General features: G+C 41.3%; 1 protein-coding gene across 4 annotated transcripts; it reads left to right on the top strand.

The window, feature by feature from the left end:
* The first annotated feature begins 13 nt into the window (after window positions 1–13).
* RRAGD (Ras related GTP binding D) lies at window positions 14–22,759 on the top strand. 4 transcript variants are annotated; one of them, XR_008448995.1, is made up of 8 exons: window positions 14–238; window positions 8,096–8,391; window positions 8,789–8,988; window positions 9,948–10,062; window positions 16,292–16,434; window positions 18,250–18,398; window positions 20,318–21,818; window positions 22,674–22,759. XR_008448995.1 is itself a non-coding variant. In XM_054061553.1 (7 exons), the coding sequence occupies exons 1-7, from the start codon at window positions 82–84 to the stop codon at window positions 20,467–20,469; spliced, it is 1,212 nt and encodes a 403-aa protein (XP_053917528.1). In that variant the 5' UTR covers window positions 14–81; the 3' UTR covers window positions 20,470–22,759. The 4 variants fall into 4 exon arrangements, 3 of the variants coding, with proteins under 3 accessions (XP_053917528.1, XP_053917531.1, XP_053917529.1); XM_054061553.1 differs by having other exon boundaries at window positions 20,318–22,759; XM_054061556.1 differs by lacking the exon at window positions 14–238 and adding an exon at window positions 4,660–4,823 and having other exon boundaries at window positions 20,318–22,759.
* Window positions 22,760–26,234: the final 3,475 nt, after the last annotated feature.

Here is a 26,234-nt window from a genome sequence, read left to right as displayed (position 1 = left end):
GGGGCGGGGGAGGGGAGCGGAGCGGAGCGGAGCGCGCGGCGGGCGCGGCTTCGAGCCCCCCGCGCTGCCGCCGCTGCCGCCATGAGCCAGGTGCCCAGGAAGCTGCCCGAGGAGGAGGAGGGGGAAGGGGACGATGAGGAGGAAGAAGAGGAGGAGGAGATCGTGGGCTTGGCGGGATACGCCGATGGGGCTGAGTCCTTCTCGGACGGGGACGCGGAGAGCGGCGGCGATGAGGCGTGTGAGTGCGGGGGCGGGCGGGGCGGCCCGAGTGCGGTAAAGGGGGGGCGAGGTGCGGGGCGAGGGCAGATCCGGGGTGAGGGAATTGGGAGGGGGAAGAGGTGTGGGGAGATATTGGGGAACGACGACGAGATGCGGGGAGATATTGGGGGGGAGGGGAGCGAGGTGCGGGGAGGTATTGGGGAAGGGTCGAGGTGCGGGGCAGCCCCGTGTGCGGGGGAGATGTGGGATGGGGAGGCGAGGTGCGGGGTAAGGACAGACCCGTCTGCGAGGAGGTATTGGGGAGTGGGGGACGAGGTGCGAGGTAAGGGCAGCCCTGTGTGCGGGGAGGTGGGAGGCGAGCGCGGAGCACCCCGTGTGCGAGGAGATATTGGGGGGGGGGGGGGGTGATGTGCGGGGTAAGGGCAGCCTCCTGTGCGGGGAGATGGGGGGGCGAGGCAGGGGCAGCCCCATGCGCGGGGATGGGGATCGGAGGGGTCGAGATGCATAGGAGAGACGGCTGCGTGTGCGGGGAGATACGGGGGGAGGGGGCGTGGTGGTGGGGAGGGGCAGCCCCGTGTATGCGGTTGCGGGGTGAGGTGTGGGGTAGGGATCTGCTCCCCTCTTGTGCGTGGAGATGCGTGGGGGGAGGTTGCGGGGCAGCCTTTTGTGCGTGGAGATGCAGGGCAGGGGGCGAGATGCAGGGTACGGGTGGCCTCGTGTGCGTGGAAGTGCGGGTGAAGTGCGGGGCGGGGGTGTGCGAGCTGTGGGGCTGGAGCAACCACGTGTGCGGAGGTGCGGGGCAGGGGAGCGAGATGCGGAGAAGGCGGGCGAGGTGCGGGGTAGGGGCAGCCCCCTGTGTGCGGGTACGGAGTAGGGGGCGGCCCCGTTGTGCACGGAGATGCGGGGGTCGAGGTGCGGGTCAGCCCTGTGTGTGGAGATGCAGGGCAGGAGGAGTGAGATGGGGGCAGGGGGAGCGCCGTGTGGGGTGAGGTGCGGGGCAGGAAGCGTGGCGAGCAGGCCAGTGGCACCTCCGAGGGGCTGAGCTTCGGCTGCCCGCGGATGAGGGGCAGGGAGGAGGCAAGGCTCCCCGGGGCTTTGCGGCATGGCACGGTGTGGGGGAAGGCGAAGGAGGGCAGGCATGGCTGGGGACCCAGATCACAGAATCATAGAATAGTTAGTGTTGGAAGGGACCTTAAAGATCATATATTTCCAGCCTCCCTGCCATGGGCAGGGACATCCCACTAGATCAGGCTGCCCAAGGCTCCATCCAACCTGGCGTTGAACACCTCCAGGGATGAGGCAGCCACAACTTTCCTGGGCAACCTGTGCCAGTGCCTCACCACCCTCATTCTTCCTCGTGTCTAAATCTGCCCCTCTCCCGTTCGTACCCATTGCCCCTCATCCTGTCACTACAAGCCTTTGTAAACACTCCCTCCCCAGCTTTCTTGTAGCCCCTTTCAGGTACTGGGAGGTCGCTATAAGGTCTCCTCAGAGCCTTCTCTTCTCCAGATGAACAACCCCAACTCTCTCAGCCTGTCCTCTTATGGGAGGTGCTCCAACCCTCTGATCATCCTTGTAGCCCTCCTCCATCCATGTGGGTTTTGAGAGGCCAGGCTGAGTGGGGATGCTACAGGGCTGACTGTGTGACGGGACAGGATGGGGACAGGGAGCTCACTGGGTGCTACCATGAGGTCAGAGAAAGCGGGGAGCTGTGAGGTGGCAGTAGCGCAGAGGCTGACAGGTAGCAGGGAGGGTTGGGATCACTGACGAAGTGGTGGTGGTGGATTCATTTCCTTTCAGTATTTTCCATATCTGGGCTGAGAGTTATTAGTTATTAGTGGCCGCAACCTGGTGATGTGACTTGAGTGTGCCAAGGAGGTGGGGGGTTGGGTGTCAGGCTATAAAAGGCAGCGGCAACGCGCAGCTCTTGTGTCCAGGGCTGATCTGCAGCTGTGAATGTCAGTCCCCACAGCAGCAGGCTCTGCTAAATAACTGTTGTCCATGCGTCTGTGCATATGAGGACCAGCATTACTCCCTGTGTATGCGTGTCAGTATGGGTGGTGATACTAGGAAGGACAGCTTACCAGGAAAAGCAGCATCATTCAGTAAAAAGAGGCAATGCCAGCTGAGAGCCTGTTGCTTTCATTCAGGGCCTGAATTCACTCTTCTGAGATGAATTCCACAAAAGAGCCTGGGGAACTTTCAGTATCGCAGGTGAAAAAAGAATTGCTTTTTTAAAAGGCATATGTTTTGAGGCTACTTTGATTGTTGACATGCAGACCCCTTTTCCTTAAAGGCCCAGTCCTACAGGCTGCCATGGGAGGCATCACGTTGATTAATGCTGGTGGTTTTTTTTCTGGGGGGGTTGGGGGCTCAGTGCTTTGAGTGAAAGCCTGTGGGAATGCTAGGATAGAAGAGCTGTAGCTAAGAATTACTAGTCTTATTTGAAACAAGGAAAAAATTGCCCTTATTTCAATGCAAAGAGAATATAGGTTAGCATATTTCTTTGGTGTTAAATAGATTTAGCGTTTTCTTTAGAGAAGTAATCCGTATTCTGTCCTCAGAGGAATTTATTTGAATATTTTTCAGTAGGAACTTCATTAGACTGCTAAAACCTTCTAATTGCTTTTTCATAGTAAGACCAGAATATTATACTTAGCAGAAACAAACCTTTATATCATGAACAGCAGGAGAAGACGGTCCATGCAGGGGATTTTTTGAAGCAGGATTAAAGCAAGAGGCTGTTTTTAACAGTCCAGATCCCCAGGCTTTCTGTTTCATACTCAGATCTCAGGAAAAAGAGACATAGAGCATCTGTAATGGAGGAACCAGGGATTTGTGTCTGTGTTTTGTGTATGTAATGCTAGGCTGCAGGACAAGGGGCTTTCGTTTTCCCAGTTCTTGTCCTCCCTCTTCCTGGATCTGTACAGTAAGTAGTTCAAAGTTCAGTGTCATAGCCTCCACTTTTCTACAAAGAAAGAATGTAAAGGGTGATATAAGAATAGCTTCAGTGCAGGGCTTTTGAAAGCGAAGGAAGAAGCCAGGCTTAAAAATAAAATATAATTTGTGCTTGTAGGCATACAGGAGATTTCAAAACTTCATACTGGTCATCTCTTGCCTCGTATTTTCTTGTCTCCAGCCGGAATGCTGAAACCATGTCTCTTGTTCTGTTCTTAATCTTTGTACTTTACACATGGGGTTGTACTCAGAGACCTTAAAGCACTTGGTTTACTTAAATCCTAGTCATATTTTTGACATATGCAATTAAAAAGTATTTAGAAGCTAGGAAACCCTCTGCAGAGCGTCCAAGGAAGTAGCTTTGAGACATGTCATTGCACAGTGCCACACTTGTGGCAGAGTGGAACCAGGTCTTCTGCTTCTGAGTGTTTCTTTAGCCACAAGAATTTTCTTCCACCAGGCATTTTCTGCGTTGTTTATGAATGCACAGTAGCTAAACATCTTTCTTGATTGCATATATGCTTTTTGTGTTAACTCTTTAGGCTCAGGCCATCTGTTAGCATTGAAGATGTTTGTTATATGCGTTTTGTAAGGCTATTGTCTTGGTAGCACTACAAAGTGCTGCCAAGATCACAGTCATGGTAGTTCTGGAAGTGCTTTGAGATCAGTAGGCTTGAAGGTATGTGAGTGGAGAGTTTGGAACTGCTAATTCTCCTTTACACGAAAAATGTTAAATGTCACTTAATTGCCTTAGTGGACAAAAAGAATAATCATTATTAATGTTAGTTTAAAATTAGACTCAGAGGCTTCTTATGGATGGTAATGAGAGCAAATTAATTTCTTTTATCTTGACATAACTTGAGCAGATCAGCTGCAGTGCTTTGTTTGGATGTTTGTAAACTGTCGAAAGCTACAAATACACCTTCCAGTGTGGCAACCCTGTCACATGTCTGTGAAGCACTGATAGTTGTCTGCCTTGATAATTAATTGCAATTGATGTGGAATTCAGGATGGGCTTCATAGACTATTTTAGTTATCAATTAATATCTCCTAATAGTAAAAAGGAGATATTAGAGTAGTTGTGGTGCATCCTGGTGAGACAGGTCAGGACTTCTACATGCTGTTCTTGAGTAACTCCTCAGAGCTAGACTCTTCTGCATGTTGCAACACACACAAATTCTACCCCATAAGCAGGGACACAACTGCAGTTACAGAAATTTTGTGAGGAATTGAGTGCTTCTCTGTGGGGCAAGAGCTTTTGTGTTTAAGTGTAATTTGTGAATACTTCAAAGGGTACAGCCTCTAAACAGCATGACTTCTGTTCTTTATGGCTGCCTAGAAAAGTTGAAATATGAAGGGTTGTTATGTGTTAGAAACTGGCATTTTATAACACTTACCTTTCCTAAAGTGAACGAAGCAGGAAATGTGTGGCATCTTCCAACAGGGAAATCTCTCTTTCCCATTACAGAACGAGAAGAGTTTGGTGGTTCTCTTAAGCGTATTATGATCTCACTCGGTAACCTAGTCTGGGAAGTTGCAGTGATACATCTACTGGCATTTCTGTGGCAAATTAAAGAAGGAGTTGTCATGTACTCTGTGAAGGAATGTGGGCAGGCAGCACATTGTCCAATTCCTTTACATATAAGGTAATCTCTTAACTCTCTCTCTCAGAGGAAAGTGCTGGAGCAGCCATGCTATCTAGTCAGATTTGGATGATATTCATTTACATTTTCCTGTCTTTGAACTGGCAGGGTTTCAAAAGCTAAAGAATAATCTTACTAGCAGAAGAGCTGGTGTTCATTCTTCTCATTGGTAGCTCTGTTTGCACTTGCTATTGTATATATATTTTTTTTTTAGTATGGCTTTAATATAAACCAATATCTTTCTAGTAAGTATCGCAGTCTATAAAAATCTGTCGGCCTGGAATAATTTAATACAACAACAATGTAAAACCCTAAGTTATTTAAACTATTTTTTTTACATACATGTGAGTTTTTAGCCTATTTCGTAAAGAAAAAGAAGTTATATATAGCCTGTCTTCTGCTTGTCTCATCACCGGTCAAAACTTTGGAATCTGCCATCTACCTTCAGCCCAATTTGGACAAAAGACATCTCAAAATTGAGTAAGTTCGCACAAGTTTGATGAAAACTGGCATTCAGAAGAGAGGAGAGACCTGAATAAAGTACTCTCAGAGGGACAGGCGAGCAGATGTGTGTATTCACTGTGGGAGCAGCTGGGAAGGCTGCATGGTCTGGCCAACTGCTCGGCTCAAGATCAGCCACAGCATGTTGTATCTGTTATTTGGAGGATATGTCACAAGACAAACGGGGAAGTTGGTGTTACTGTGGTTGGGAGAGGAAGGGGAGACAAAGTGCAAATCCCTAGGAAATTCAACTTCATAAGTTCTGTTGCGTACAGAGCAAATGAGAGGTTTTTAAATTTTTTTGAAACATGCAATAAAGCCTCAACAAGAAGACTTTTTTTTTATATGCCTGTAAATTTTTTTGAAACATGCAATAAAGCCTCAACCAGAAGACTTTTTTTTTATATGCCTGTATAAAGTATTTCATTCAAACTACTTCTTGTAAAGCTTTGAATAAATAATTTTCCCTTATGATGGCCAAAATGTGAATTGCATGATGTATGGATACATGCATGTTAATGAAACTGTGACTATACATTTAGCAGCTGCAAAAAATTTGTATGTTAGAGAAGAGAGTGGGTTGGAGGAAACACTGTTAAACCCTGTGTCTTTGATTTGCTTTATTGACAAGAAGACCGTGCTCTCAAAACATAGAATATTGTTATGTGGTCCTAGAGCAGAGGTTTATTATTCCTTCATAGGTGTGAAGTATTGTAGGCATACATTTCTGGAAGTCACAGGAAGCCACTGTCACTGTTCAGGTTGACAGGAAGAGGAGAGCAGCATGTTCACTGCGGTTTATTACTTCCTAAATTTATTGTCTGTGGATCAGCAGAAGCTGGGAATTGCTGTGTTCGCAGGATGAGATTCTTATGGAGTTACCTGTCACTGTTCTGCTTGAAGGGGTTTCCTCTGTGCACTGCTCCAGCCTGACAGTGTTCCGTGTGTGATAATTAACAAGAGCACAGTAAGTGATAATACCTGTCAAGGCCTTTCAACTGTATTTAAAATGGGTAGGATCCCACAGATGATGAGTTTTCAGCGCCTGTCAGTCACGATGGTGACATGGGCCCACACCAAGTGGCGTAACTACTCACGAGCCAGTAGATGGTGCCAAGGGGATGTTTCATGCCAACACTGCAAGACCTTCGGTTAGGAAGCCTTAATTCTCTTAATTCTCCTGAAGCTCAGGAGGTGCAAACATATGTGAACAAGGTGGCACATCCTGTTCTAGTATTTCTGTAAGGTGTGAGTGAGGCTTGAGGAACACAAGAGGATGAATGTGACCACCACGCCATGTGACCATTCTCAGAGGCAAATGATTCCTTCAAGCTTTCCATGTTTTTTAGCCCATAAGGCTGTGTAATCAGTTGACAGGTTTAAATTTTTGTTGCTGAGGTTTCGCGTTTTGAATTTTTGTACTTTTGGAGTAAAGTCGATCACTTAAGGTATGCAGGGCATATGCAGGAACGATGCATGTGAACAGATGTGTGCTGGTTTTCTGCAAGTCAAATTTATCCCCACAGAAAAAGATAAAGAAGCAATTGTTTTGCTCTGAATTATGTTGAATAGTCTGTACCGCCAGTGGGTAGTCTTCCACCAGTGGGTGGAAGAAGGTCTGCCTGACAGCTAGTGTGCTCAGCCTGTTGTCTGATCGCTATTTGAAACCTGACCACCGTGTGCTAGGGGCCTTGCCTTGCAAATTTAGGCTTGACGACTCAGGTTTGTTTGCATTGCTTGTGTTTGATGCTGCAGACAGCATATGACAGAAGCATTTGAAAGCTTTTTATATCTACGTGCAGTATGGTTTTTAGCTTGGACATTGCAAATTTATAGCCCAACTAAACGCAGCGATTAAGACTGTTGTAGCTGATTAGAGATACCTGAAACTGAAGTTGGTGTTTTACAGGTGTGAGTAGCTGTGCATTCAGGTCCCTACAGATAAAATGATATGATTTACTCCCATAGCTATGTTTATGCTAATATAACTGCATCAGCACTAGAAAATGCTCTGGTTTAGTAGTATCAGTTTCAAACTGGGGTAGGTAACACAATGAAATGACTGTATTCCAAGGCATTTGTTTTGCAGATAGGCACCAGATGTGCTGTAACCTTATTTATTGGATAACAAGCTTTTACGGATTGTAACACAAATTACTCAATAGCAGGTGAAATCCTAGCTACTTTAGAAAAAGTACTCCTTGTGAACTCAGTACTGTGTTGTAAGTCCCAACATAAAGTAATTGTCTGCCTGCTGAATTATTCTCTTCCTATAGCTTCTGGTTTGTGTGATTTCATTTATTTATTTATTTATTTCAGGGGAAGGAAGCCTTCACATAGCCTTAGGGAGATCATGCAGATATAGCCAACACAAACTTATTTCCTTCCAGCAGTGTAGCTATCAGCTGACAATGGTATTTGATAACAGATTATGTTCTTTTAAAGTTGGGTTAGAATGCATGTGGAATAGTATTAATTATAGTAAAATTAGGTATTTTAGGATGAATGTATGTGATATTTTTGCATACAGGCTGAGCAATCAGACATTCCACAGTTTGTCTTAAAAGTAAGAAGTAGGTTTTCTGATCAGCCTAAGGGGCAGAGAGGCGAATAATTCAAGTTAAAATGCCTGTAGCACTGCTTCCTAAGCTTAAAATTTGTAACATAAATCCAAGTAAAATTGTCATGAAAATAAATGTCAAATGTATGTTATTTGGCAGTTATTAATTATATGCCATAGTATATTATTTTTCTTCTTTTGTGATTTTATTCAGTTTTGGATTTCAATGATCCCTTCAGTACCGAGGTTAAGCCAAGGATCTTGCTCATGGGATTGAGAAGAAGTGGGAAGTCTTCCATTCAGAAAGTTGTCTTTCATAAAATGTCACCGAATGAGACTCTTTTCTTGGAGAGCACAAACAAGATCTGCAGAGAGGATGTTTCCAACAGCTCCTTTGTCAACTTTCAGATATGGGATTTTCCTGGGCAAATTGACTTCTTTGATCCTACATTTGACTATGAGATGATTTTCAGAGGCACTGGAGCACTGATATTCGTTATTGATTCTCAGGTAAAAAAGAGGGGGTTAAGCTACACTTTTCCTTCTTCAGCAATAGACAAATGGGTTGAAAAGCACAGATTTTTTTCGAAGCAAACAAATTAACAAATATCAAACACGTATTAAAAGATAGTCACTAAAACTTGAAGAGGTTCTTGGTTATTTTTAATCACTCTCTGCAGTATGTTCAAAAGTTAACTAATTTTCTTTAACAGCTCAAAGTTCTTGCTCAGACTCCTAAGTGCTGACAGCATGAGATTGGTGCACGTGCTGAATGTAGGCTCAGCCTTCTGCTTATAAGAAATAACAAAATTGAGCTGTAGCATTATCTAAAAATAAGTATCATACATTTTTATCTATATTGTTAAGAACTTCCCCACAGCTGTAGCTTTTCTTTTTCCTTCATTAGGATGATTATATGGAAGCATTAGCTCGGCTGCATCTTACTGTGACCAGAGCCTATAAAGTGAATCCGGATATCAACTTTGAAATCTTTATCCATAAAGTGGATGGTTTATCTGATGACCACAAGATTGAAACACAAAGAGATATTCACCAGAGGGCAAATGATGACCTTGCAGATGCTGGATTGGAGAAAATTCACCTCAGGTGAGAAAAGCTACTGCAGAGAATCCTGAAGAAGCAAGCAGCTTATTTGACAAGTTGCCATTTGCTTGAAGTAGCATTTTTCTCTTGAAGTAGCAGGCAACAACCTTTTGATACATGAAGGAAAAGGATAATCAGAGACCTTGCTTTTCACCTGAGCCAAGTATCTGATTTCTATTTTCTGTCTTGGAGGGAAAGATGGAGATGAGAAGTGCTTAAAAACAGAAAAATACACCAGAGTTCTACCAGTTTTTCCTACAGCTGCTGTCTTGAATTAAGTTGCTTGGACAGTGGCAGCAACCAGTAGAGTGTACGCTACCTATATTGCTTTTGCCTTCTTTGAAACCTCTCTGCCTCATAGTCCCCTCCTAATCACTAGTCCTCATGGCTGCAGGCTGCTTGGAGCCACATGGGAAGACAGGTGCTGTATCTTTGCTTTATCAACAGACGTAAGGCAGATTGCTGTAGCAAATAATGAAAAATAGTGGGTTTCCGCAGACTGGGAACTAGAGCACATTAAGTTGTTATGGCTTTCTTAGCATTTAAAGTACAAATATATTAAAAAGGGAGACCTGCTCTATGAAGAGGCCAGCTCTTTTGAGCTCTTAACAACTTGACTGTATCATTACTTTGATAAGTGCATCCACAGCTTTCAAAAAGTAGGTCTCAACAGACATAGTAGTATTCCTTTCCTGCAATTTGAAAAATATTTTAGTAAGAATACCAAGGTGGAAATTGCAGCATGAAGTTCTACATTGAGGTCCAGTTTTCAGTGCCTAGAGGTATTTTTGTATAGAAATGAAGTCCTATGCTTCAATTGTAATGTGACTTTTGATCACAAGGGGTGATTACATAAGTGTAGGCACTTACTGTTTGACAATATTTCATTTCACTCATATTATGAAAGGTACATCGTGTTCAGTGTGTGGCTAAAAGGAAAATATGGTGACATTTTTTTCCAGCTTTTATCTGACAAGCATATATGATCATTCTATATTTGAAGCATTTAGCAAAGTGGTACAGAAACTGATTCCACAGCTCCCAACACTGGAAAACCTGCTTAACATCTTTATTTCAGTAAGTACTTGTTATATATTTTATCTCTAGATCCAGCTCTGTCCAACATGCATGTTCAGGTACTCCATTACCTGCCTTCTGAGAGATTATGAGCAATGTGAACTCTCAGAGAAATTAGCAGAACTTAGTTGAAGTGCACCCACATGCAGCTTGGCCTCACCTCCCTGTCTATTAAATAGTTTTGCTCAGCTGCTGAAATGCAGTATTTCCTGAACCACATAAAGTGGGTTAGCAGCAATCACTTTTCTGCTTATACATGAATCTGAATGTTGCAAAGGTCTGTGCTGCATGCATTTGTTTTAGTAGTACTTAAAATCTTTTATATAAATTCTTAAAGTAACATCATCTGGTCTGACCGCTGATGTAGAGCTTTGTAGAATTAATTCTGCTTTGTATCATTAATCCGCTTAAGAAAAAGAATCTCGTCTTTAAGTTTTTAGAGGTAGAGTCCATCACAACTTTCACAGCTTCCATAGTCACTCTTAAGGCCAAGTAGAGAGCTTTGTATATCTAGTGGCTTGTTACCACCATGGAGATAATTCCTTGCTCCACTGTTTGTGTATGTGTGGTCCCTTTGTCTCTGTACTGGTTCTGACACTCACCTGTTCCCTCATAGAGTCACTATGACTCACGCTAATGTATTGTTTAATTTAGTTAAAAGCAGGTAATGGAGGAGTCCAACATCCTCTTGTTTTGGTACAAGATAAAAGATGGGAACGTGGCCATGAGCAAAGGGGAACACAGTGAGTAGGTTGTGCAAAGGGGGAACTCCCTGTTTTGGTGGTCATTAGGACAGGTCATGGTGGTTCCTGAAACTGCACTCTTTCTCACAGGATTCTAATGTTGCACCTGGCATCCAGCATTAATTTTTCCAAGCAAGGTATTTTGTTGTGCTTTTTTGTGACTTTTGAAGTAATCAGATTATTTAATATCATTCAACAGCCTGCAAGATAAAATTAGACTTCACAGTTTCTCAGTGTAGGGTGTGAAAATGGAGAGAGAAAAAAGTTGGATGAGTTGCTGAAAGGGAGAGCTAGGATTAGAGGCAGGTTTTTCCACAACTTATTCTCTTCCTGTTGAGTAACAAATGATGCTGTTTCATAATGAATGGTTTGTTACAAATATCTGTTTCTGCCAGAATGGCTGGACTTTATCTCAGTTATCATCCAGTCTCCACTTAGGACAGAAATATAATGAAGTAGTGATTCTGGACTACTCCACAGTCTTTAAGAGAAGACAGTCTGAGTGATAGTCCTTGTGCCAGAGTCACCACAGTAACTCATGTTGTGATTCGTATCTCTGTATGGGCTCTCCTTACTGTTTGAAGTTGGTGAAGAATTTGTACCAAACCACCGGGTGAATTGAGCATGAGCTGCTTCTTGAAAAACCGATGATGGTTTCGTGTGTGTCTGAAACACCAGGAAGGCAGCTCCACTAATATCTAGAATATTAGATGTAGTTGTAAGGAAGAACAAGTTGAAGTCCAGAAAAGAAAGAGAGATTCATTATTTCCCCTCTTCAGTAGGGGAAACAGCGTCAGACTGTTTCTTAGATCCCACTAAAGCAAAATGCAATTTCTTAATGACTTACAGCAAGGTACAGCAGCTTTTCTGTGTTCTCAGCCTACTTGCTGCATGGTTTTGGGTATCTTCTGCTTGTAGACAAGAGTCTCAGAATGACCCTATTTGCAACCACAGGAAGACTAAACATTGTTCTCCAGCATAGAATTAGTTAGTGGGTGCCTCTTTACTTCACCAACTTAGTGACAACAAATCTTGAGATGGATTCCAGTCATGCCTTACCTCAAGAAGCCAGTGTGCTTGGTATCAAAGTGTGGGTGTATTGATGTTCTAGTTTCGGTTTGCAGCAACGTTCATGAGGATTTGCTTTCATTTATGCCACGAAGACTTCCAACATGATGATGATTACAAAAATAGATCTGTGATTACTCTGAAGTTCACAGCAGGTTTTTGTCTACGTTAGTGCTACAGTGTGTTAGCTTGTAAGTTTGAGGAACCATCAGAGTGGTAATACTGCTTCTGTATTCTTTAACATAACTTCTTGTAAAACATACAATAACAGTTGGCTTGGCATTCAAAGCCCATGTGAGTCTTACCTGACTAACACTCTATCAGCTTCTTATAGAAGGATGTCTGGTTTTTAGTTACTATGGCCTTACCAAGCAATCAAGTTATGTGACATGGGAATGTGAATTTTCATTTTAGGGTTTTTGAGGGATGTTAAACAGTAAATGTTAAATACTGAGTTATGGTAAAAATTAAGTACCATTTTGTTTATTTAATGATTTAAATTTCATAATCTGTAAATTCAAATGTAGTGTTTAAAATTACAATTCATTAACTAAATCTGCTGTTTGCTGCAAGACCTGTTTAAATAACTGGCCAAAATTCATTCCTAACTGTGAGGTGATATCCTATAAGTTCTTTTAAAAATTACTTTAGTAGAACCAAATTCCGGCTTACTTTTCATACTTTGAAGAAGGAAAAAGTTTGTCCCATTTACCTTACCTAACCTAGGAGTTGGAGCAATAGTACCAGTTTTACTGAAACCATGCCATTTAAATGATGGAAACTGCTTTCTGCTTTATCAAACCCAGTATAATTGAGAAACATGGTTCGAATTTCAACTACTTAATAGTTTTTACTTTTTCAAAGTAAAATTTCATATATTCATTGCAGAAGATTTTTTGCAATGACTCTCTAGGTTTCTAATTAGCCATGAAATACCCTTATATCAATTCAGAGTGTCTGATAGAGCTTCTAGTGTACATTGCATCTTCTTTCCAGACTAGGGTTGTGTCAGAGATGACTATTGCTGATTCTGGTCCTGCTGTTACTGACATCAATGGCAGCATTTCGTTCAGTTGCATAAGGCAGCTGTTGCCCTTTGTTTCTCTGACGAGGAGCCCTCCTGCTCCAGTAATAGGAACAGCTGATTTCTTACTGTCATTTTCCCTGACTGAATGTTAAAGATAAAATATCTCTTTGAATAGTATTTTGTATCCACTGTTTTCTAATTTTTTTATGACTTGTAATTATTGTTTACACTGGTATTTTATTTTTTCTTGAGCAGTTTCATCACACACATGCTGGCAAGTCCATTACTTTTTCAGTCAAAGGTCTACTAAGAACACTGACAAATGAAATCTGTGAAGTCACATAAGTACAATTTAGTAGTTGCTACTCCTGGCAGTCCATCCCACAATTTCACTGAGGTTTCTGTCACTGTATAAAGTTGGACAGAAGCAAATATGTGCCAGTTTCTCAGCAGGTTGTACCACAATGTATTAGTTTCAACTGAAAACGGGCATGGTTTAAATTAAGACACGAAGCTCTGCCCTTACCAGCAGGCATAACTGCTGACATAGCAAACATCTCAAGATGTAAACCTTTTAAACTGTCACTGCAATTACAGGCAGGTTGCAGCAGCCAGAATTCCAAGATGGAAAAAACACTTCTCATAGATAAATGTTATTATATCATAGAATCATTAGGTTGTAAAAGACCTTAGAGATCATTAGCTCCAACTGTACCTGTCTACTACTAAATCATGTCCCCAAGCACCTTATCTGCCTGCCTTTTAAACACCTCCAGGGTTGGTGACTCAACCACTTCCCTGGGCAGCCTGTTCTAGTGCTCGATATCATCACTGGGATGTTAATAAGTTAAGGTATATCTTGTCTGTACGGCTGAAATTATCACTATGTCTCTCTAAAATTTTGTAATCAACTCCTCATGAGTGACACTGTAGGGCTCAAATTCCATCTTCTTTTGTCTAAAATGACTGGTATTATGTTTTCAAGTATGTATTTTGACAATTAATTAAGGCTATGTACTAATATGATATTTACAGGTGAATCTTGTGATTAATCTTATTTCACAGCAGCTGTTGAAGTATGAGAGTTGCTGTCAGAATTATTTAAAAATTAAAATTATGCAACTGTTGGGTGGCCAGAATGTGCATATATGTATGTGTTTTTGTTCTTAGTTCCCGAAGAACATAGACTGATAGTCATGTAGACTGAAAGGGACCTTTAGAATCATCATAGAAAAGATCATCTAATTTCAACCCCTCTGCCATGGGCAGGGACATCTCCCACTAGACCAGGCTGCCCAAGGAGACATCCAATGTGGCCTTGAACACTTCCAGGGATGGGGCAGCCACACCTTCCCTGGGCAACCTGTGCCAGTGCCTTACTACTATGATTGTGAAGAAATTCCTCCTTATATTTAGTCTAAATCTGCCCCTTTCCAATTTATAGCCATTCCTCCTAGTCCTATCACTCCATGCCTTTGTAAACAGTCCCTCTCCAGCTTTCTTGTAGCCCCTTCAGGTACTGGAATTTTTTTCTCAGGAGACCTTATAGTGACCTTGCAGTACCTAACTTGGAGGTTAACTCCTGCTCAGTCAGGCCGGTTAGAGCAAGTTGCTCATGGCTGAGTCCAGTCCAGCTTTGCGCATCTCCAAGGATGGAAACTCTGCAACCTTTCAGGTCAACATGTTCCCAGTGCTTCACCACTCTCATGCTAAACTTTTTTTCTTGTATCAAGTCAGATTCCAGCTTGTGCCTTTTGCCTCTTGTCCTTCAACACTGTAGCCCTGAAAAGAGTTTGGATTTGTCTTCTGTGCACCCTTTCCTTAGGTATTGGTAGGAACAAACCCAGTTCTCTGAGACTCTCCTTGTACAACCTGTGCTTCAATCCTTGTATGTAAGGTATCCACAGTGAATACGTTTTTGAATATTTATTTTATTAATGAATTCCTGAAATGTGCCACTCGGAGTCACTTCCATAACAAAATGCAAGAAATTCACCTCTATACTCTTGTCATCATTGATGGCTGTTTCCAGCCTGAGTTGTGTGTGTGATGGTGGCAGAATTAATCTCTTTAGAAGAAGAAATTTCTTAGAAGAGAATGCTCCAAATATTGCTGGCCATTGTTCAGTAGCATAGCTAGGGTTGAAATTTTTCTGCCTGTTTCAGGAAATTTGGAAAAGTGGGAGGGTCATGGTGGTCTTTTAGCTCTGTGTTAAATAGTTGAGTTGGGAAAGGACAAAGAAAAAAGGAAAAATTCTGTAACTACAAATGAAGCTATTAAAACTTGTTAGGGGTTTTCATTGTGCTTTCTGGTTATTACAAAACTGCTGTGGCAGCTGTCTCAAACCATATTGAAAAGGGAAGCCCATATATGGAGGAACTTTGGTTTGATAGGAGAAAGCTGCTGCCCTTCCTGTGTAGGTGGATTCTGAAGTGTATTTTATAGCTTGAGCTTTAGCAATACTGGGAAATTGGCCTCTGTGTTCATGCTGGGATAGCTGCCCAGGTGCAGTCCCTTGATACCAGCAAGCAAACTACTGTTTTCAGTTAAACAGTGCACATTTTTCCTCTTTTTTTTTTTTTCACTCCCTAGGAAGCAGAGGTTTATGGCAGTTTAACTTGTCTACATGAAGAGTATGAGCTGGCATTGCTGGCTAGCCTCTGACAGCTGCAGATACAATAGATCTCCAGTATGGAGAGAGTCTTAATCAGCTTGGCAGGATGACAGGAACATAGCTGTCATCACATTAGCAAGCCTTAGCGTTATAAACATGGCTTTAACCACCAACGCTACATGCAAACTGAAAGAACATCATCAAAACACTGTTTTTTCTCCTGTAATCCTAAAAGATGTTCTAAAGAACCAGACAGTAGAAGAGCTACAAGCCCCAATGAGACAATTTCTCCATTTCCTTGAGATACCAGTTCTGAACACCACTGCCTTCTTTATCCACCAACTTATTTTTTCCTTGTTTCCACTTTCTTTTATGTCCAGGTAGAGTAACTTTAAATTACAGCTCTCTTTTTCTGTCCATTGTTAAAACCAAAAACCCAGAAGGTTAAGCTTGGAAGATTTCCACTCCCCCTGCACTGCATATTCCAATGAAAAGAAATGTAATCTCTCCACTTGTTTTCCATAGAGGGGAATTCTGGGAACCTAACTTGGGTTATGCCTGCTCAGGCAGAAACTGTTTAAGGTCTGTAAGCATGAAGATTTGCTACAATATGACAGTGCTGTATGTACAGTTCTTTCAAAATGAGCTTATTGCAGTTTAGCTTCCACTTTTTAGCCTATCTTTTTGTGTAACAGGCACATAGAGGAACAAAAAAGCTTAGTAATAATTTGAATACATGGCTTCCATTTCATTTTTCTCTTTTTTTTTCTTAAATAGAATTCCGGAATTGAAAAAGCATTTTTATTTGATGTAGTCAGTAAGATTTATATTGCAACGGACAGTACTCCAGTGGATATGCAAACTTATGAGCTCTGCTGTGATATGATAGATGTTGTGATTGATATTTCTTGTATATATGGGTAAGTAAATTATTCATGTTTTTCATAAAACTGTGTACTTAAAATCTGAATGACCTCAAAATTAGAATGATGTGTGTATAAAGAATAATGAGAATGTGTAATTTGCCAGAGTAATTTTTCAGGATAGGGGAGAAGGAGGAAATAGCAAGCTTCTGAGGTACAGATCCTCTGCCAACAACAAGCACTGTTCCCTGCCCAGCTGTTTTGTGAACACCTTCCTCTTTCTATGCTAGTAGTTTTATGTGGAGGGAAGAGTGGGAAGTAACCAACCTGCAATAAAAGGAAACATTATCTTTTTTTCCCCAGAGACAAATTCAACAGAAGGATGCCTCTCATTCAAAAAAAATAGTGGGGCCATTATTCAGTTCTGTTTGCTTTAATACCTAGTGGCCTCTACCGGCCTCAGGAGAGAGCTGCTTCACTCTTGCTTCATTTCTCTCTTCATCCTCTTTTCTGTACATGAGCTATGTGGGGTGTTTTTCTTACAGTTTCCCCTTCCCTGTACATTAGGAACTGGCTGGAGTAGCATGTACGTATCCTTGCAAGTTGTGTTTTAAATGCCTTGGCCCTTGGCAAAATGTAACACTAGCTATTTCTGGGAAAAGACAGAGCACATTAAGATTTATTGCTTTAAGATACATAGACTTAGATACTATAGCACAGCATGCTTAGAGTGTGGTAATCTTTGGTAGCCTTGCATTCTTATCCATTGCTCTTGGAGAGGATATGAGGGAGAATTCTGGTGCAGATGTGCAGTATGCATTATGACTTCAGAAGAACAACAAATTGTTAATAGCTTTCTAAAATTTCTTAAGTTTGTATATTTTACTGTGTGTTTCATGTTTTGGAGTTGGTCATTTCAGTGACTGTACAAGAAGTTGTGTTTTACAGAGATGTATGATAAAGGATGCTGATTCTGTGGCATTTTTGTTTGTACAGAGAAAGATGCTGCTGTGTAGTTCAAAAGACTATGCATTTAATTATGTAACTATAAAGAAGTGCACCACCACTTGTGGGCTCTCTGTTCACAAAATGTCACTCTGCCACTGTCTGTATAACCATGTAGCATTTATCACCAGAAATCAGCTTAACATACTTTTAGCTGTAGACTAAAGACATGATATTACAATTAATTTCTTGTCCTCTGTTCTGGAGCAGCTGTGGAACTTGCTCCCTTACTATATTGTTAATACTAATTGTTTTGGGAGATTGATGATAACTACCCTTTTAACAAGATCTGTGTGTGCATTCTGGAATGAGGATAAAATTACAAGGTACAAAACGTAATGCAGTGATCATCATGACACATCATCTGTGAAGGAGAAATCTCTTTTCATTGTATAATGTTGCAAAATCCACTATCTCACAAGGGAAGTCTTATGATGGCTTAAACTATCAGTCAGCTGCCAGTGCTTGAGCAAGATTACTGGATTCTGGAATTATCAGTGCAGACTTAGTCATTCACATGTTTTAGATAAAGTCATAATACAGTGCATTGATTAAAAGAAAACATAGCCTTGTGGTGAATGGTTGGTAACTAACAGAGGAAAAAATAAGGCTGCAGTTCAGGTACTTGGCAATCACACAGTCTGACTTATAGCACCAGATCTAAGGTTCGGTGTGTGATTGGATAAATGGTTTGTTGTCTTAGTTTACGTGTAGTTTGAAGAAGAATCTTCCTGAAAGAAGATTCTTAAAATGAAAATTTCATTAAATTCATAATTATCTGGTGAAAGAACCAATGTGGGAGTAGTTTTGTTAGCTAATCTTGTGGCTCATCTTTTCTTTTTTCTTTGTTTGAATATTGACCTTTAGGCTTAAAGATGATGGCACTGGAACTCCTTATGACAAAGAATCAATGGCAATCATAAAACTGAACAATACAACTGTCCTTTATTTAAAAGAGGTGACAAAATTCCTTGCTCTTGTTTGTTTCGTCAGAGAAGAAAGCTTTGAGAGAAAAGGTATTTTTCCCCTTTCTAGTATTGCACTGCTTTTTCCCTTATATTAGCGAGTTGATGAATAACTGTGGTTGTCATTAGCTGATAAGTTTCTAGCTGTATCACAAATATTAAAGGTAAGTACAGCTTGTTAGAACTTACATAACATGTTTAAAGGCATGAAGTGTCTGTGCTGGCATTAAGATAAGATGAAATCATAAATGTGTTTGACGACTTTCTGATATGAATGTGTATGAAAGTTTACATCCAGTACAGTAAAGCTTCCATCTGCAACAGTAGAATGTGTTAGCTTTTCTCGACTAACATTGGTTTGTACCTGTTGGCATCAGCATGTGCATTTGGAAGAGCTTGGATGCCCCAACCAAGGGAAAATTATTGAAACTGGCTGATACAAGTATATTCTTGATTTTCTTATCTCTGGAAGGACACTTTTCAAAGGCAGCGTATTTCGGAACTAGGTGGCTTTCTTGTTTTGCAGTTAAAGCATATAAAGTTTCTTGGTTATCTCTCTGACCCTGGTCAAGGTCAATACTGAACACTTAGTTCATGATTGCTCTCTCACTGGCATGCTGATCACCGAGTTACCAGTCTTAGTGAAATGCCCAGAGACCAGAACTGAGCAGTTGAAGACTGAGCCATCATCTGGGCTTGTGTCCATCCCCATCTTGTGATATTAATTCACCAGTCAGTGTTAGTGTGTTTTTGAATGTAGTACTGTGTCTGCTGGGCTGTTTGACAGGCTAATTGAACTTTTGTTTAATAGAACTTCAATTAGTGGAATTTCTTTTTCATGCCTGTACAGCTTTTATTATCTATGACAGTTAAATACAGTCACTTTCTTTTTTTGCTGTAAGCATAAGAAGTGTTACTCTGACATACCTACTAACAACAGTGTTTCAGAAAAGGTGCCATGGTGAATAAACACCCATTAGGGTTTGCCCACAACTGTCAGGTTGTTGTGTCTACACAGCTGAGGACACTTGGTGCTTTAGCCCCTACTCCATAACACTACAATTCTGGTAATATAGTGCAGATTAGCTTTTGGTGCCTGTTGACCTCCACATAATATTTTGTCTGAACTCTAGGGAGAGGGAAAATAATTCCTGGGAAAAAAAAAATCAAAGTGTAACGTGGATTTGAATCACTTAAAATATGTATCATCTTGTTAGAGAAACTAAAGGGGGAAACGCTGCATTATTTGAGTTAAGAAAGCTTATGGCATTAACCTTGAATGAGGTCATAAGCTCAGTACCAGAATTGTATTGCAGTATTACACAATTGTAGCACCCAGTAAGTCGTCTGATTGACTAGTGTGGCTTTACAGCTTTTCTGTGGAATCATATTCAGCCTACTCACACGGTGATGTTATCTGACAATGTATGTGTGCCATCTGACAGCATGTCTGTTGTGTTACTTTTCAATTGCAACATAAGATGAAGTATAGATGGTTGTTACTTGGTAATGTTTCTATCAAGTATCCAAGTCAAAGCTAATGCATTGCCAAAACATGAAAATTTTTTTATTATTAGATGATACTTATTTTTATCATACTTATTCTGTAAAACAAACTTACAAAATTACACCATATTTTATGAAATATTTTTTCTTGTAGTATACTATGCGCTTTTCCAAAGCTCTTTCAGCTAAAGCTTTGCTATCTGCCAATTAACTTTGTTTTCTCTTAAGACTAGTAAGTGTGTTTAATATTGGACATGGTATGAAACTGTAATGCTCACTGAATTATTTGTATTTATCAAACATGCTTTTGCTTAGCACAGACGGAAATGCCTGGAAAATTCATTTATTATGACCTCCAGAGTGACAATATGATATTTCACTGTATGTAGAATATAAGCATTTTTTTAATTGCCTAATATGTATAATCATATTTATTGATATAGAAAATATTTCTGTTTTTATAGGATTAATAGACTACAATTTCCATTGTTTTCGAAAAGCCATACAAGAAGTATTTGAAGTAAGAATGAAAGTAGTAAGATCTCGAAAACACCAAAGCCACATGCAAAAAAATAAAAGACCCACTCCCAACGGGACACCAAGAATGCCATTGTAACTGAGGTTTTCTGGCAATGTGGCAAGGAAAGGTTCTGTGAAGTTGATGTGACTTCTGCATCTCATTGCACTGAGCAAAGAGGAAAACAGATGAATGAGACTGATGTATTATATGAATTTACGCTGAATGTTCAGAAAGCACTGTTTAAATATTTTTATCTAATCAGTTTTTTCATATAGTGAGCACTTTGAGCAAAATGTTGTATATATAAGCATTGAGGTGAACACTTGTAAGAATTTTCTTAATATATGCTGTAAACCTTTTTCATGCCGTATTAAGAAAGAACAGCTGTGACAGAAATACTGGGTACATAATTTGCACTTTTTCATGTTTTCCTTGTGGAGTTGGACTTTGATAAACTTAGTTTTTATGGTGATTTTGATGCATGGTGTCAGGTAAAATGTATGCTGTAGTTTATTTACCTGCTGCAATCCAATTGGTTAGTAAACAATTAAGAAAACTTGGTACAATGCCTTTTAAAATTTGCGACAGCTAATACCTAACATTCATACAGATCTAATTTCATATATTTTTCAATTTGTAAACTGAAGAATAATTTTGAAGTATTACAGCAATAATAAGCACCTTACCAGAAATCATAACTGGTAGGTAAATATTAGCTTTTATAAAATAGGCTTTTGGCCAAACTTCATCTGGAGTTCTCCGTAACACTGGTCATGCCCTCTCTTGGGTCTGTTTTTATTATTTACCTCAGCATATACCACTAAAATACCTTTCTATAAAGACAATTGTTTTGTAAAATGGCTTTATGTTGCACTGATATTTTTATAAGGCTTCGGAGGAGAGTGTTGTATCTGAAAGGTTGAATTTATGTTGCAAAGTTTGTTTTGAGAGCCTGCAATCTACAGTTGACGGAGTGGAGAATCTATATGTATGTCTACTTTGGCATTCTGATGTACTGATAGGAAGTCCTTAAGATGTGAGCACTGGGTTCTGGTCCACTCTAATAGAGGTACGTCTGTGATTGAAATCACGAAGAGATCATTCAAATGAGGACTGGACAATCTACCTGCTGTAGTAATCGGGACATCACTATTTTTTTATTTTAATATTGAACATGGCCAGACTTGCCAGAGGATCAGCCAGGACAGCAGAGCACTCTGAAACCTAAAAAGAAGTAAAACTTACTTTCTGAGTTCTGTATTTACTGGTTTTGTCTAATTGATGATACAAAATTATAGAATCTAGTCAGAAGAGCAACTCTCTTTTTTTCTCCCAGTCGCGCCACAAACCAGTTGCCTACACACTCCAATGGTGTTGTCAGCAGCTCTTGGAAGTGGGAAGAGCTTGACCTGAATGGGAGGCAGGTTGCTGTATAGCAGAAACAGGTAAGGGGAGCTCTACCTCATTCATAACTAATCTGCCCCTACCTGAGACCACTCTGGAGACAGAAAAGAAGATGGGATTTGGAAGTTCTATCTTAGCCAAGGTAAGGCATAGTGCTGTGTGTCTATCACTCAGTTAAGAGCCCTCAGTGTTTACTCACTTTTCAACAAAGAGGGGCTTAACCTGAGGTAAGCAAGTCTAAATTCAGTTGTGGTTTGAATGCAAATGTAGTTTCTGTATGCTGTATATTGACACATCTTGAGGCTTTAGTACTATACTGAATACACAAGCTGGGAAAGGCAGTTGGCATGAATGCAAACGCTCTCTCCGTAAACATCTGCCAAAAGGGAGACCAGTATCCAAGCCCTTTACTGCTGTCTGATATACGTGGAAGAATTTTGGAGAAACTGGCTCTTTTGGCATGAGTCTATTGAATATATGTACAGTTTTTAGGAAAAGGTGCTAGTCAGTAGAATAAGCTCAGCTCCATCAAGGCTTGCTTGATAAGTAATGCAGTTCTGGGTGCTCAGGAAAGTGAGGAACATTGATAATAGCCAAAAATACCGGGAAGGATAATGACAGTAACTGTACAAAACCAGAGTTCAAATTCCTTTCAGTATTGTTACCACCTTTCCTCTTGGGTAAGGGCAGCTCTTATGACCAAGCCCTCAGAGTAATGCAAAGCTGTTTTCAGAGTTCACCACAGCAATAGTGGTCAAGAGGCACCTTTTGACAGCTCTGCAGTCCACAGGGCTTTTAATTAACGGGCTGTCGTAACTTTTGGCCTCACCTTTGTCTTTCATTTTGTTGAGACTCTCCATTGGGTCACAATCTCTGTCCTTTCGTCACACCTTTAGGTATAGGTGATGGTGGAGCAAAGAACACCTACGAGGCTGGACCAGACACTGTTGGCTTTGGTTGTTGGTGGTTGGTTTTTTTTTTTTAATAAAATACGTCATTATATTGGCTATTAGGTAAATTATAGCTAAAGAATGTATTTTCCATATATTTGACCCGAGTTCTATGTAGTCATACATACCCTTGTATTTAGAGATTTATCAGTTTATTTTACACAATTATAAGTTAGCTCTTGTAGTCCACGCCAGAATTTGACATAGACTGTGTTGTATAATTTAGTGAAGTTGACTTCAGTTAATGTAGAAATTTTCTAATTGGACGTTACTATTAGAGTAAGCATATTTCTTATCAGATTACTTATGTCTCAAATATGTTTAATTATAAAATTGAAAAAATGTTAAAAAATGGATGAGTTTTACTGTTTAACTTTGGGATTTTCAGTTTAGGTGATGACTTGCATGTCACTTTTGAGTAATTGTTTTCAAGTTAGTACCACAGATTTTCATGTTCTGGCTGCCACAATGTCTCCTGGACTAAACTAACATGTTTTTTATAAGGTAAAAGATTTCAGGAGACTGGCTAGAGGAGATTACTGAATATTTCAATTATGCTAATGCCAGGAGCTGCTATGAGAAGGAAGAATTATTTATTTCAGGATTTGAGTACCAAGAGGTAGAGAAAAAAACACGTCTTTTTTTTAAAAAAAAAAGCACATGCAGTAGCGTAAGTCAAGAGGGATTGAGATTAAAACACCTCATCAGTGAGTGCAAATGTGAAAGATAAAGTAAATAGAGTGGCCTAGTGTGTAGGTCAGAACATTTCATATTGTGTTCCAAGCTGCCTTCTTTCACAAAATGCAGGCCAAGGAAAGACAATGAGCTTACTGAACACAGTGCATGTGTGTATGTTGAACCCTGTGGAAGTGGTCTGGGTGAGCTCAGTTTCACTATATGATTCTCAGGGGCCCACATAGTTTTATCCTGGCAGGGAGTTACGGGACAGTATCAGAGCTGCCTTTGCTATTATAGCAGGATTTACCCTTTATATAGATTTTAATTTCCACTCGGTGTCAACTAAAAGCCATTGTAGATTCTGAAGTGTATTGTTGGTATCAATATAACTATAAACCAGATGGAGTGGTGGGTGTCCTAGCAATGAAGTTAAAGTCTTTGACTAGTGCTCCTGCTCTTTCTACAAGCCCCACCATCCACTTTGCACTGGTACCAGTCAATGGTCCTCGTGCCTGTGGTACTAATTCCTACTTGTTCTGAGGCTAAATCAGCTGTTACTTGAATTTTCCCCTGTTGTTTATTGCTGTCCACATCAGTTTTTGGGACTACTCTGAAAGTAACCAGTGCCATCTGAGCCGTGAGAAAACTAATCTGTTTCAACTCCTCCTGTCAAGCAGAATATGGAGAGAAGAGGGGTATGCATTCTGGGAAATCCAGTAGAAGGAAATCAAAAGGGCCTCCCAGGGGCTGATATCTTTGTTGCTAAACCCTGCACTGAGAGGTGGAACTTCACTTTTCTGCAGTACCCTTTTCAAAGACTGAGTCATCCTCTGGCAAGCCAAATAGACTGATGCACAAATTGTTTCTCTTTCAATACTGCCTTCACAGCTGCTTGAACTTTTTTGCCTGCCAGCATGCCATTCATCACAGTCTGGTCTCACATCCCAAGTGCTGAATGCAGGCTCTGCAGCAGAGGCATATGAATCAGCTTGCTCCCACCAGCCCTGTTCCACTTGCTCAGCGCTGTTTCCAGTCTTGTTTCTTCAGCAGTTTCATTTCATATTTCAATTGCACATTTTCTATCTATAAAGCGGCAGTTGTCATTCCAAGTTCTGCCATTCTTTATAAAGCCCATTATGCACAAACTTGAGTAATCGCTTTAAATTCTCTTGACAGATTAATGCTTTTCCTGCTTTTCTCAGTGCACCCAACTTGCTTGAAAGCTTCCTGCTCCCATGAACATAGCACATCCTTAGAAGTTCCTCAGCATGGTAGAAGTTTCTACTACCCTCCTTTTTCTACTGCTACCATTAATAATCTCCATAAAACCAAGATATAAATCTTGAATTTGTATAGTTATGACACCATCAGGCTGCACAGTTCTTGTCAGCTTTTGTTATTTCCCATTCGGAATAACAGCCTGCATCCCCTGGCAGTCTGCACCTCTGTGAGTCACTTTGCCAGACAGCTTTCACCATCTGCAAAAATAACCCTGCAAACACATAGACACAACTTCAGAGTGTAATGATTTATTGCTTAATGCGATGACTAACAAGCTACTAGACTAGGCATTAATATGCTCATCTTCTGTAAGACACCAGATGAGTCTTCACTGGCTGGTGACACCAAACTGTCATTTTCTGACTCTTTGCATTTTTCTTCCAGCATTTCATACTTTGTCACGTTTTCGGTTTTGTTTTTTTTTTAATTCCAGACCCCTTCTTAACCTTTATCTCTGGTTCTGTGCTATCTTGCCTGGCCCTGCTGTGCAGCCCTTTTGTCACAGTGCAGTGATCCCGGAGTGTGCTTAACCAAGGCTGTGGGGCCCAAGCTGCTGAAACAGCAGAGAGGTGCGTCTTGTCAGCTGGTGGTGGAGATTGGATTAATACAGTCGGCTGGAGCCCAGAAAGCAATAGTTTGTCAGAGAATAGACATCTTCGGTCAGCAGAGCCACTCTGGGCTCTCTTGATTGTTGCAATTGGAGGTTTAGTCTTCCTAATGTTGTTGAAGGTGCCCTAGCACTCCATGTGCCCTTCAGCTACTGCTTCATTCCGAACAGCACCAGTATCCCATATCATGGGATGACACCAAGCTGAGTGGTGTAGTTGCCACACCGGAAGGATGGGATGTCATCCAGAGGGACCTGGACAGGCTGGAGAAGTGGGTGTGTGAGAACCTCATGAGGTTCAACAAGGCCAAGTGTAAGGTCCTGCACCTGGGTCAGGGCAATCCCCATGTTCAGTACATGGTGGGGGATGACATGATTGAGAGCAGCCCTGCAGAGAAGGACTTGGGGTGCTGGTCGATGAGAAGCTCGACATGAGCAGGCAGTGTGCGCTCGCAGCCCAGAAGGCCAACCGTGTCCTGGGCCGCATCAAAAGAAGCGTGGCCAGCAGGTCGAGGGAGGGGATTCTGCTCCACTATTCCTCTCTTGTGAGACCTCATCTGGAATACTGTGTCCAGTTCTGGAATCTTCAACATGAGAAGGATGTGGAGCTGTTGGAACAAGTCCAGAGGGGGGCTACAAAGATGATCAGAGGGCTGGAGCACCTTCCATATGAGGACAGGCTGAGAGAGTTGGGCCTGTTCAGCCTGGAGAAGGAAAGGCTCAGAGGAGATCTTATAGTGACCTTCCAGTATCTGAAGGGGCTACAGGAAAGCTGGGGAGGGGCTATTAAAAAAGGCTGTGGAGACAGGACCAGGGGGAATGGGTATAAACTGGCGAGGGGCAGATTTAGACTGCACATTAGGAAGAATTTCTTCACTATGCGAGTGGTGAGGCACTGGCCCAGGTTGCCCAGGGAAGCTGTGGCTGCCCCATCCCTGGAG

The sequence above is a fragment of the Cuculus canorus genome, chromosome 3 (assembly GCF_017976375.1).
Source record: "Cuculus canorus isolate bCucCan1 chromosome 3, bCucCan1.pri, whole genome shotgun sequence".
Lineage (NCBI taxonomy): Eukaryota > Metazoa > Chordata > Aves > Cuculiformes > Cuculidae > Cuculus > Cuculus canorus.
The sequence above is the reverse complement of the archived record's forward strand: the minus strand, read 5'-3'. Positions and strand labels throughout refer to the sequence as shown.

Excerpts from the sequence above, each read along its gene's own strand:
- RRAGD (XM_054061553.1), top strand. The coding sequence starts at position 82 with ATGAGCCAGGTGCCCAGGAAGCTGCCCGAGGAGGAGGAGGGGGAAGGG. Across the intron at positions 8,392-8,788 it reads TATTCGTTATTGATTCTCAG|GATGATTATATGGAAGCATT; the intron begins GTAAAAAAGAGG and ends TTCCTTCATTAG. Across the intron at positions 10,063-16,291 it reads TGCTTAACATCTTTATTTCA|AATTCCGGAATTGAAAAAGC; the intron begins GTAAGTACTTGT and ends TTTCTTAAATAG.